Source organism: Microtus pennsylvanicus, chromosome 13 (genome assembly GCF_037038515.1).
Source record: "Microtus pennsylvanicus isolate mMicPen1 chromosome 13, mMicPen1.hap1, whole genome shotgun sequence".
Classification (NCBI taxonomy): Eukaryota; Metazoa; Chordata; class Mammalia; order Rodentia; family Cricetidae; genus Microtus; species Microtus pennsylvanicus.
This window is the reverse complement of record NC_134591.1, coordinates 44,159,943-44,173,044: the sequence shown is the minus strand read 5'-3', so window position 1 is coordinate 44,173,044 and position 13,102 is coordinate 44,159,943. Positions and strand designations below refer to the sequence as shown.

Genomic DNA, 13,102 nt, shown 5'->3' with positions numbered 1-13,102 from the left:
TACTTTGTCAGAGACCACCAGGAGTGCTTGTCTAGTGTCTGAAAACAGTCCTCTTAACCATTTAATTTGCATAAGACTAACTTTTATACCTTTTTTTCCTCCCAGAACAATATAGCTGAAGTACAAGAGCTCCATTCTGAACTAATGTGGAAGGACTTCATAGACCATATCAGCAGTCTCCTGCACAGTGTGGAAGTAGAAGTCAGTTACTTTGCAGCTGGGATTATCGCCCACTTAATATCCAGAGGTGAACAAGCATGGACCTTGAGCCGCAGCCAGAGGAATTCTCTTCTTGATGATTTGGTAGGGTCATTTGATATTTTCTGGAATGATAAGTTAAATTGTTATAGTTAAATATGAAAGCTTCATTATGAAGTAATATTGCTTAAAAATAAGTATTGTAATATATCCTATGTTTTATGTCTTCTAGCATTCAGCTATTTTGAAATGGCCAACTCCAGAGTGTGAGATGGTAGCATACAGGTAATTAGCATGATTATTAAGTAATCTGGTCACTTTTTTTTGTTTTTACAATCATTACCTCAAGTATCTCTCATAGTATTAGTTTTGAGTAAAGTCATGTAAAGTAACTGCTCATGGTGGTACATGCTTATAATCCCAGCACCGAGGAGGCTGAGACAGGATTGCCAAGTTCCCAGCCAGCCTGGGCTATAGGACAAGACCTAGTTTCAAGGGGGCTTTAAAAAGTATTTTGATTTATTTTCTACTATTCATTCAATATTCTCTTCTTTATCCATATTTATTGAAAGTAGATTCCCTGGAATTTGTTCTCTGCTGTTCAAATTTAAAGAGACTGAGAAGGCTGGGGTTCTCTACCTGGTACAGTGCTGTCTGTGATTTATAAAACCCTGGACTTGGGATCCCTGTCACTACATAAACTGAGTGTGACTGCTTGAGACAGAAATGCTAATTCTGCAGCCTGGTCTACAAGAGCTAGTTCCAGGACAGGCTCCAAAACCACAGAGAAACCCTGTCTCGAAAAACCAAAGAAAAAAAAAAAAAGAAAGAAATGCTAATTCTGGGGCAGTGAAGATAGGAAGATCAGAAGGTCATACTAGGCTACAGGAGACCTCAAAACTCCCATCCTGCCCTTACCACCCCCCCCCCCCAAATAATAACAACAGTAACAACAAAAAACTGCATTCTGGAAGGCTAAATCTGTCTATGACAATTAAGTTATAATATAGGCAACTTATTGTCTGAAATATTTCCATTGCTGCGTAATTTTATCATAACTTATTTTTATTGGTTACTTCATACATTCTGGTATGTTTTTGACTTGTTTTAGATTTGATTTTAATTTTGTGCGGATGGTAAGTGTTTGGCCTGATTGTATGTCTGTATACCATATGCATGCAGTTCCCTCAGAGACCATGGAGTCAATCCTGTGGAACTGAAGTTGAGTTGCAGATGGTTGTGAACCAATGTGGGAGCTGGGAATCGAGCCTGGGGCTTCTGGAATAGCAGCCAGTGCTCTTAACTGCTAAGCCATCTCTCCAACCCCTCTTGAATAGTTTTTAAACCCATTTTGTTTAGAACAACACAAAGAGAAAAGCAAATCTGTGCCTTCTTTGTGGTGTTCTGTCAGTTATTATCGCCGGTCTCCATTCCTACTTTATACATCAAGGTCTTTAAACTATCTGTCTGTCTGTCTGTTTTGGTCCTCCGAGACAGGGTCTCTCTGTTTAACAGTCCTGGCTATCCTGGAACTTGCTTCATAGACCAGGCTGGCCTCGAACTCACAGAGATCCATGCCTGCCTCTGTCCCCCCCCCCCCCCCCCAGTGCTGGGATGAAAGTGTGTATCTTAAGGCCGAGTGTGTTATCTCTATAACGCCAGCACTCAAGAGGCAAGATAATTCAATGGGTAAGAACTTAGCTGAGAGTTTGAGTTAGGTTCCTCCACTACAAAGAGAGAACTGACTGCCAAGAGTTGTCCTCTGACCGCTTGCTGTTGCGCATGCACTCACACACACTACACAGTAATAATAACTTTAAAAAAGAGGCAAATGGAGGAGAGCGGGCTAGGCTACATAACACATTTAAGGGCACCTCAAACCTACTAAATGGTCTTATAATTAAATTTATATAATTGGACATATGAATATGTTTAAACACTGGGGAATTCTGTCACCATCTCAGAAACGAGAAGACTCGCCTGTGGTAAAGTTTGTACTCCCTGCTGTTACAGGCAATGGCTAAAGATCAGGGGGCAATTGTCTATTCTTGACTCAGTGGTGTTATTTTATTAAAATTCCCTAAGTCAAAGGATGCTGCCTTTTACCATTGAAAGACACTTACTGTGGTCTATGTATAATATATCAAATAAAGAGTATTTAGCAATGTTTAAAAAAAAAAAAGAAAGAAACTCATTGTAGTGGACGATGAATGCAAGCCTCCTCTTTCTATAAGAAGCTCATGACCACAGAAGTAGCTCCTGGTATTTTGGCTGAAGAGTGAAAGAATTATGTGGTCTGAATCAGTGGTGGGAATTACAGTGTTTTCCTATGACACAAGCGGTTCTGACTGATGGTAGAGGGTACCTGCTAATGACTGAGGGGCTCTTTGTTTCCTAGGTTTGTCCCCCCCCCCCCCGACAGGGTTTCTCTTTGTTGCCCTGGATGTCCTGGAACTTGCTCTGTAGACCAGGATGGCCTCAAACTCACAGAGATATGCCTGCCTCTGCCTCTTCAGTGCTGGGCTTAAAAAGGGCGTGTGCTCCAAAGGGGCATTCTTATAGACCAAGGAGAACTGGAGAGAGGAAGCACAAGCCTCAATCTGAGTGGTCTCAGCTTGGTTATTGGAGAGCAAGAACAGTTTGGGGAGGGATATTCCTGGACTGAAAGATACTGTGCCTTGGCAGTCAGGGCCCAAAAGAGCTAGCAGAATATTAAAACTTCTCAGTGTCTCTCTCTAAAGAAGATGGTATCTGCCAGTATTTCAGGAGCCTTTAAAGAAAGTAAAAAGCAGGACCAAAGCACCCAGGATTGTACTTTTACGTCACTCCAGTCAAAATAAAATCTTTAAGCTAACAACAGCTGGGGAGTGGTAGTTGCACGAGTCTTTAATTACCAGCTCTTAGGAGGCAAAGGCGTGGATCTCTGAGCTCAAGGCCAGCCTGGTCTACAGAGTGAGTTCCAGGACAGCTAGTGCTACACCCCAAAAAAAAGACAAAGAAAGAAAAAAAAGAAGTGAAGTCGGGCAGGTGATGCGTGTGAGGGCTTGTGCCTGTAACTGTAGCACCGGGGAGGCTAAGGTAAGATCACAGGAAATTCAAAGTGTTTAGCATTGGTTAAAGGGTGAGACTGTCTTTAAAAAAATAAGGAAAAATATTTAAATCTTTTTCTTATGATTATTTATTTTGTGTGAGGAGCAGGGATGCTTGTGTATACTATTGTATGCATGTGAAGGCCAGAGGACAACTTTGAGTTGGTTCTCTCCTTCCAACATGGGGGTCAGCGCATTGAACCTAGGTTGTTAGACTTGGTAGTAAGTGCCTTTTCTTGCTAAGCCATCTCACTAGCCCAGAAAGAAAGATTTTTAAATGTATATTACTTTAATTTTTTGGAAAAGTCATGTGTTTTATTTGTAATTTTGCTCTTACCTACACTGCCTTCCCTTCCTCCCTGTCTCTGACCTCTTGCTTTCCATACGTAGTCATTTTGCTTCTCTGGAAGGGCAGCCAGTGCTCTTAACTGCTCAGCCATCTCTCCACTGTCAAAGGTGGTGGCTGTAGTTTTGTAGGCATATTTGAGTTCTCCTTTTTTATTGCACTAGCCTACATGTCTGGTTTTGTCCCTGTGCGTGCTGTTTTGTTATGGCTCTGTGGTATAGTTCGAGGTCTGCCATCTCCAGCAGTGCTCTTTTCTGCTTAGATTGTTTTGACACATTCAGGATCTTTTCTGTTTCTTTCTTTCTTTCTTTTTTTTTTTTTTTGGTTTTTTGAGACAGAGTTTCTCTGTGGTTTTGGAGCCTTTCTGTTTCTTTTTAGAAGTAGATTATTATTTGTGTGTGGGGTGCTCTTGCCAGCATGTCATGATGTGCATTAGACAGGAGAACCTTTGTAGTCAGTTGTTTTCTGTCCAAGGTCTGGAGCTCACTTTCTCAGTCGACCTGCACTGCGAGTGTTTACCCCAGAGGCCATGTCACAGCCCTGCTTGTGCGTTTTAATGAGAACTTTCTGTCTTTCAGTGTGTCCTCCAGTTTCCTTCTTGGTGTCTTCAGGTCTTCATTCTAGAAGATTTTAGTTCCCTGGCTAGGTTTATTTCTGGATATGTTATTTTTTGTGAAGTTATTCTGCATGGAATTTTCTTCCTTGAATTATTTCTCAGTAAATTGCTACTGCTATATAGAAAGGCTACTGATTTGGCGGTGTATAGCACGAATAATGCAAACCCAGAGACAGATATAGGGGTTCAACCTGAAGATCAGAAAATCAAAGCAGCCAAGCCACTAGAGAGCTTTCACCTCTGTGAAATCCTCAGACTGAAAGGAGATCCTGCCTCCACAAATCCTCAGAATTAGACTGAGTGTGAGACCTGTCTCCTCCTGTTTTATATTCCTCTCTAGTGCTGGGATTAAAGGTGTGCCACCACTCCCTGGCCTGTATGGCTGACTGGTGTGGCTGCTTTGCACTGATCTTCAGGCCATCCTTACTTATTAAAACACAAGTAATATACCACTATAGGGATATTGGTTTTGTATGCTGCTACTTTGCTGAAAATATTTAATAGGACTAAGAATTATCTGCAAACAGTAATAATTTGACACCCTCCTTTCCCGTTTATGCCTCATTTATTACATTCTTTTGTCTTATTTCTCTAGAAACTTGAGTCCTAAATTAAGTAACAGTGGAGGAAGTGGACACCCTTGTCTCAGTCCTGGTTTTAAAGGAAATACCTTTTTGCCATTTGGTGTATAGTGGGAGCCTGCATGGGTCTGTTGTATCAGGCTGATGTGCTCAGACTTTTATCATGAGAGCTGAACTTTGAGATGATCGATATTTTTGTTCTCAAGTCTGTTTACGTGCTGTTTATTGATGTGCATATGTTGAGCTATCCTGAACCCCTGGAATGAAGCCAGCTTGGTCATGATACACAGTCTTCTAAACATATTCTTAAATTTGCTCTGTAAGAATTTAATTTACTGCCGGGCGATGGTGGCGCACGCCTTTAATCCCAGCACTCGGGAGGCAGAGGCAGGCGGATCTCTGTGAGTTCGAGACCAGCCTGGTCTACAGAGCTAATTCCAGGACAGGTTCCAAAGCCACAGGGAAACCCTGTCTCGAAAAACCAAAAAAAAAAAAAAAAAAAAGAATTTAATTTACTTTTGGATTTTTTTATTTGTTTTGGCAGTTGGTTTATTTTATTTTATTTATTTTTTAGGCAGGTTTCACTACATAGCCCTGGCTGGCCCAGAACTCACTGTGTAGACCGTTAGCTCCTTGTGATCTGTCTGGCACTCGAGTGTTGGGACTAGAGGTTCACCACCATTCCCGCTTCCCTCCATCCTCTTTCAGTCTTTTTGCTTGTTATTAATCTGTTTTAAGTTGTGTATGTCCTCTTGGCTTAATTTTAGTAGATCATTTAGAATATTATCCATTTTTCCAATTTTCTGTAATATACTTTTTCAAATATTCTCTAATAATCCTCAGAACTTCATTGTAATCTGTTATAACATCTTTAAAATCTCTAATTGTATTAGTGTGGGCCGTCTCTTTCTTTTGGTTAGTTTGCCTAAGTGAACTGCCAATTTTATTTTTTCTAAGAAGCCACTCCTTACTTGATTGATTCTGTGCATTGTTTTAGTCTCCATGTTCATAGCTTTCATCCCTGCTTATTGTTTCATATCATGCACTGTGTTGGGGTGTGCTGTTTTTCTAGGTCTGTGAGGGTACACCATTAGGTTATTCTTTTAAGGCTCTTACGTGGCCCAGGCTGTTTTTTTCTGAAGCTAGCAGCCCCAGATGCCCCAGGTGTATCTGTGTGTATAGTTGTTCCAGCTCCTTGGTGAATGACTCCCCTTATTAATATGCACGCCTTTACTTCTTCTCCCCCCACCATCCCCTCATCTGTTTTTGTTTTTGTTTTTTTAAAGATGCATCTTTCTTCCTCACTCTAGCTGTCCTGGAACTCAGTCTGTAAACCAGTCTGACCTCAAACTCACAGAACTCCATCTGCCTCTGCCTCCCGATTAAAACTGTGAGCTACCACACCTGTCTTCTTCTAATTTTAAAGTGTAAAGTGTACTTTTTCAGATATCTAAGGGGGAAGACCAAAAAGGAAAACAAAACAAAAACTTTTGAAAATCCTCACTCCCTCCCTTCATACAGTGTATTAAATACCTTTTGTTTGCCACTGTGTCTCAGTGCAATCCTTTCTGAAGTAACCGTAACAGAGAGAAGATGTGTATTGACCCTTTGTATCAGTCTAGAAATAGCATGCCTTTTCTTAACAACGTAAGAATCACTGCTTAGAAAATGATGCTTATATAAAATGTGACTTTGATTCTTTTGTTTTGAACCTTTAGGTCCTTTAATCCATTTTTCCCACTGCTTGGCTGTTTTACAACACCGGGAGTCCAGCTGTGGGCAGTTTGGGCCATGCAACATGTTTGCAGCAAGAACCGTATGTACCAAAATTAGAACTATGGTTCAGGTGAAATGCTCCTTTACAGAAAGAAAGTCATTTTGAGGGGTGAAGGGTTGTTGAGTCTTTCCTATGTAGTCCTGACAAGCTGGGACAGAACAGACTATATAGCTCAGGCTGGCCATAAACTCTCAGCAGTTCTCCTGCCTCAACTTTCTGAGTGGTAAGATGGATATGTACCACCATGCCTACAACATGGCTGGACAAGACGTGTGTGTGTGTATGCCTGTATGCGCACACGCACACACCTTCAGCCCAGAAAGACAAAGGTTTTTTTTTTTGTTTTTTTTAAAAAAAAGATGTTGGTTTGGTTTGGGGTTTTTTTTGGGGGGGGTGTCAAGATAAGGTTTTTGTTTTGTTTTGTTTTGTTTTTTGATTTTTCGAGACAGGGTTTCTCTGTAGCTTTGGAGCCTGTCCTGGCACTAGCTCTTCTAGACCAGGCTGGCCTCGAACTCACAGAGATCCACCTGCCTCTGCCTCCCGAGTGCTGGGATTAAAGGCGTGCACCACCACCGCCTGGCAAGACAAGGTTTTGTAGTAGCTACAGAGCCAGTTATGGAATTCTTTCTGTACAGCAGACTGGCCTTGAACTCATGTAGATCTGCCTGCCTCTGCCTGAGTGCTGGGGTTAAAGGTGCCACCACACCCAGCTCAAAAGCAATTTTTAAAGTGTATATCCGACTGTTTTCTGTTTTGTTTGAAATAGGTCTTACTATATAGACCAGGCTGGACTTGAACTGACAGAGATCCACCTGTTTGCCTCCCAAGTACTGGGATTAAAGGGATGCTCCATGACTCCTGGCTGCACTGATTTTTAAGTACATTTACTTGCAAGTGTGTGTGTGCACGTGTGTGTTTCTCTGTGTGTGTGAGAGAGATACACATGATTTTGTGTGTACATGCACCTATACATAGACAGACATTCAAAGGCCAGAGGAGGGTATAGGTGTCTTCCTCTCTTGCCTTCTGCCTTATTCTCACTGAACCAAAAGTTTGCTGTTTTGGGTAGGTTGGCTGGCCAGGGATTTAATGGAACTGGCCTTTCTCATCCCATAAAGCTGAAATTACATGCACACATGGCCATGCCTGACTTTTTATGTGGGTTCTAGAATTAGAACTCAGGCTCTCGTGCTTGGACAGCAAACCCTCATACCCACTGAACCATTTTCCCAGGCCCACGACACTTAATATAGAGTAAGAGATTTAGGTCGTGTTACGAATTAAGTGAATCCTTCCAAAGTGTTTGGCAGGTATGCTTGGTGGCATACTTATGTTCCACCACTAAGGAAGTTGAGACAGGGTCAAAAAAAGTTTAGAGCCAGTCTGATCTGCATGACAAGACCATGTCTTACAAGAAAAACAAATCAGAAAGAGAAAGAGAGAAAGAAATAGGCACATTTAAAAAAATAGTTGGGTAACCAGGCATGGTGGCACAGCCTTTAATCCCAGCACTCCTGAGGCAGAGGCTGGTGGATCTCTGAGTTCAAAGCCTGCGTGGTCTACAGAGCAAGTTCAAGGACAGCCAGGACTACACAGAGAAACCTGTTTCAACAAAACAAAAGGCTGGGCTAAAGAGATGGCTCAACAGTTAAGAGCACCAGCTGTTCTTCCGGAGGATCTGAGTTTGGGATTCTCGCATCCACATAGTGATTCTACCATCTGTAACTCCAGTTCCAGGGGATTTGATACTTTTTTCTGCCTTTCGCTGGGTCCTGGCATAAAAGGGATACACAGACATACATGTAGAGAAGTAGACAAAATACCCATACACATAAAATAAGAATAATTTTTTTAAGATTCCTGAATTCAAAGAAATAAAGAGATTAATAGAGGTGGACGCTTGTCCTGGAATTAGCTCCTGTAGACCAGGCTGGCCTCGAACTCACAGAGATCCATCCTCTCTCTCTCTCTCTCTCTCTCTCTCTCTCTCTCTCTCTTTGGTTTTTCGAGACAGGGTTTCCCTGTGGCTTTGGAGCCTCTCCTGGAACTAGCTCTGTAGACCAGGCTGGTCTCGAACTCACAGAGATCCACCTGCCTCTGCCTCCCAAGTGCTGGGATTAAAGGCGTGCGCCACCACCGCCCGGCTATTTTTTTTTTTTGACAGAGTCTTTAGTATGTAGATATACTTCATGTACCACCATGCCTGGCCTTTGATGTATTTTGTTTTGTTTTAAGCTCTGGAGAATTTGTTTGGTTTGTGGGATAACTTCAAAACAAAAATATTTTAAGAGAAATGTCATGTTTTCTTTCAGCTTCAAGGTATTGCAGCATGCTGATTGAAGAAGGAGGACTGCAGCATTTGTACAACATCAAAGAGCATGAGCAGACAGACCCCTACGTCCAGCAGATTGCTGTAGCCATTCTGGACAGTTTAGAAAAGCACATTGTGCGCCATGGGAGGCCCCCTCCCTGTAAAAAGCAGCCCCAGGCCCGACTAAATTGATAGCCATAGACAGTTAGAAATGAACAGTGGAAATCATTTTTGTGGTGGTTCATTGGAATGGTGTGCTCTCTGGTGTGGGGGTGTCTGTGATAAGAGTCCTGTGATCCATCTGGGCTTGGTAATGTACAGTCTGATTTGTTCTGTGATTTTTAACTTAGGAGGAGAAAGGTCTTCCTTCATTATTGTCTTTTAGGAAATCTTTCATGTTTGAACTTAACCTGTGCTTGAGATTCTACAGTCTTATGATAAATTGCACGAACCCTTAGGCCAGACTTCTCTGGAGCCCTTCCAGGTAATTTGCAGTGTGAGCAGGGCTGCTGACGCAACATCAGCACTGTTCGATTGTAAGATTTATTACGCTTCTGTAAAAATGCCTTCGTTCCACAAGATGCACTTGTTTGTATGAGTGGAAACTGTTGTGTCTCTGGAAGCTCTGCTGTTTGGAGCCTGGATGGCAGTCAAAGAAAAACGAAAGAGAAGCTATGAAAGAAGAACGGAGTTGAAGAGCTTTTTTAGCTCTGAGAATGGACAGGTTCTCCTTGAGCCCCTCTCCCAAGGCCGGGAACAGGAGCTGTTCTCCAAGCTGAAGACTGGGAGCGTGGACTCTTTCTGCAGGCTACTCTAGAAGTACTCGCCCAGTTACACAGTGTAGCGTCACAGCATTGCATATCAAAGCCTCTCGGAGACACTGGCTGTCATGCTGTAAGAGTGCGGTTTTTTAAATGTCGCTGGTTAAGCTGCCTGTTTTACCCCTTCTTTTCCAAAGTCATTTTTATTCAGTGGAGTAGACTATTTACAGAGTTAACTTGCTTAGTTAAAATACAATTGACAACAGAAAAATTGCTATAAAAATTTAACCTTGAGTTGGGGTGTGGCTCAGTGGTAGAGTGTGTTCTTAGCATGTATGGATTCAATACCCAGCACTACATACAGAAATGTTAATTTTCTCTCTTCTGATAAAATATGGTTTATCTGTTAGCATAAATGGCTCATACCTGTACTCACTCAGGAGACTGAGGTGGGGGGAGGGTGCCATGAGTTTGAGGCCAGTCTGTGTCAGAGAGACAGTTAGTGTATCTTTATTATGTGTCATGTTAGAAGAATATGTCCACACCTCACTTCAAACGTGCAGGAGAAGAAGAGGCTGCTAAATGGTTACACATGCAGCCGCGTTGGTAGAAGGAAAGTTTTGATGGACGTCTTTTAGACAGTTGCCTGCCCTTTAAGATAGTTGATATAATGAAGAGTCAGTTATTGTCCTACAAACCTGGGATATATCAAGTTACCAACAAACTTAATTTCCATTTTAAGATGGGAATAGTGGAGACCTATAATCCAGTAATCACAAGGGTGAGACAGAAGGAACTAGAAGTTAGAGATGAACTTAGGCTACAGAGTAACAAGCCCTCCTGGGCCATAGAGGGAAACTGTTTCTCACAAAACAGAGCAAATTTTTAATTTTAAGGAAGCTTGGCAGCACTTGCCCTTAATCTAAAGCACCACAGAGCAGGTGGCATGATAGCGAGACCCATCCCAAACAAGTACAGCAGCAGCTCGTTCTGTGAGCGGGCTGAACCTGAAAGTTCTTCTGACCACATTTTATTCCTACACATCTAAAATGCTTTCAATAGAACTTTAAAATGATATTTTTAAATAACTCGCAAATATTTCAGTGTAGAGGGGAGCTAGTTTAAGCTTGGCATGGGGGCTTGTAATGTAGAATATGAAGGCGAGAGGATTGTGAGTTCTAAGCCAGCCTGGGCTACATGAGAGTCCCTGTCTATAAAAAAAAAGAAAAAAACCTAACAAGCTGATTGACTCGTTCGTATGCTTTTAACATGTCTGACTCATGTTTATACTGCTGTCACACTTCAGACTTGAATGTTTAGGGCTTCCTTTGTAGGAATGAGTACTGAATCAAACTAAAAGAAAACAGATACACAGAATTATCAAAAAGCCATATAAAACAGTGGTTTAATTCTTACTTCATTGGTTCCAGGGATTTTTAGAGCCATAACATACATTTTTGCCTGAAATGGTTGCTCAAACCTATGATTGCCACGGAGAGAGAGGATTGTTGGAAGTTTGAGGTTAGCCTGGGCTACCTAGTGATGCTTGTCTCAACAGCTCCACCACAGAAGGATGCATTCTTCATAGTTAATCATAGTTTAGAGAAAAATTCTGTCAAAGGAGTTTTGCTTTTTGTTAACATTTCACCCCCAATTTTAATGTCTAAAATTAAAATTTTGACAGCAGGATATTCTGCAGTAAATCACAAGTTGGTGCTATTGACCAGCCAGGTCTATCTAGTATGCTTGGGGAGAGCCTATTTGAGAACTTTGGCTTCAGATGTCAGGACAAGAGTGCATGTTCCTATAGACCAATACTAAACTGTCTGCTTTACTAATCTTTAGAATAAGAAGCCAGCTGTGGTGGCATACACCTGTAATCCCAATATCACCAGCTGCATAGCAAATTCAAAACCCTGTCTCAAGAAGCAGAACAAGAGTAGCCAAAACTACAGAATTTTTCACAGTAACCTGATACATGAAGACTCAAATACATTTCAGTTTATATTTCACAGGTCAGTCAAGACTTCATTCCAGACCTAAACAAAAACTGTTCACATCCCAAATATATCAAGATGTTAGCACCTCTGTGCTTTTGATTTTTGGTTGTTGGGGAGTGGTGTGTTTTTGTTTTTGAGATAGCGTCTCACTAAGTAGAGACACAGGGTTGTGGTCGACTTTGATCCCACTCAGCTGACAATTCTGCGTAAGTGCTAAGATTCCAGGCACATGCTGCTGTGTCTGGCTCTGGGATGGTTCTGAAAGCTGTCATTAAGACAGGGTTTTCAATTCTAACTGAAAATAGCTGAATATAGCTAAATCCTGAGTACAGCCAAAATATAGTAAATACATGTATGGTTGTCCAGCCAGTCTCTAACAGGTCTCTCCTTCATAATTGGAGACCATAATGAAGTACTTGCTACTTCCAAAGTCATTGGCTTAGGGGTGTGCTTTCAAGCAGCTTAGACTAAGCTGAATGACCTTGTTGAACCCATCAGTGTACTCAGACACAAGCCATTGAGTAGCAACACTTGGGTCAGCTGAAGGAAATACACGCACAGGGTCCCAGGTCCAGTCCCCAGCATCCCGCCCAGCAAGGAAATGAAATAAGACTTCATAAGATTGTAATCGAATAAAGCAAAGTATAGCAGATCAAAGCATCTGGTGTTTGTGCATCAAGTAAGTTTTGCTGTGGTCTTTATACTCTGACTTTTTCTCCTGGGTTGAGAGTGTAACTCAGCTCAGTACTAGAGTGAGTGGCTCTGAGTTAAATTCCTACTATCAGAAAACTAAAAATCTTAATAAAACCATAAATCAAGAAGTAATGGGGTGGACACAGTGACTAGTGATTGTAGCTGATTTAAAAGGTTTAAGAGAGTCCTATCAGACCCACAGGTTCAGAAATCGACCATTACTATTGCTGCTTGTTAGCCCGGCAGGTGAGTTCACCCACTCAGGATGAATGAAAACCGCCCTGGGAGTTCGCTTCTCTATTTTTTGTTTCTAAAGAATCAAAGGTCCATGTTTAAAACTACCAACCAGCCATGATTGGTGGCTCACGGCTTTAATCCAGTACTTGGGAGGCAGAGGCAAGTGGATTTCTGTGAGTTTAGGGTTCGTCTCATCTACATAGTTCCAGGAGAGCCAGGGCTATGCAGGGAGACCTTGTGTCAAAGCAAAAACTGCATCAATCATATAAATCCAGTTAATGATATTTCTCTTACAAATGAGTCCTTTTATGCTGGCCTGTTGTCTTCCTATTCAATTTTTATATTTTTTACTTGTTTTTGTTTTCCTTTGTTCTGTTTCATGTAACTAGAACTAGTTTAGAACTCTCAACCATCCTGCCTGTGAGCCCCAAACACACCACCTTACCACCTTCCTGACTGTTAGTCACTTCAGCATGACTGTTGAGATAACACT

The 13,102-nt window shown here is 41.7% G+C and overlaps 1 protein-coding gene across 2 annotated transcripts in view; it reads left to right on the top strand.

Annotated features, from left to right (window-relative positions):
* Zyg11b (zyg-11 family member B, cell cycle regulator) overlaps window positions 1-11,029 on the top strand; it is a 53,834-nt gene extending 42,805 nt beyond the window's left edge. Inside the window, exons 11-14 of one of the 2 annotated variants that reach the window (XM_075946538.1) lie at window positions 106-303; window positions 431-483; window positions 6,549-6,646; window positions 8,920-11,029. In XM_075946538.1, coding sequence (XP_075802653.1) covers window positions 106-303; window positions 431-483; window positions 6,549-6,646; window positions 8,920-9,110 — 540 coding nt within the window. In that variant the 3' untranslated portion in view covers window positions 9,111-11,029. The remainder of the gene's footprint in view (window positions 1-105; window positions 304-430; window positions 484-6,548; window positions 6,647-8,919) is intronic. The other variant, XM_075946539.1, reaches the window with a different exon arrangement.
* Window positions 11,030-13,102: the final 2,073 nt, after the last annotated feature.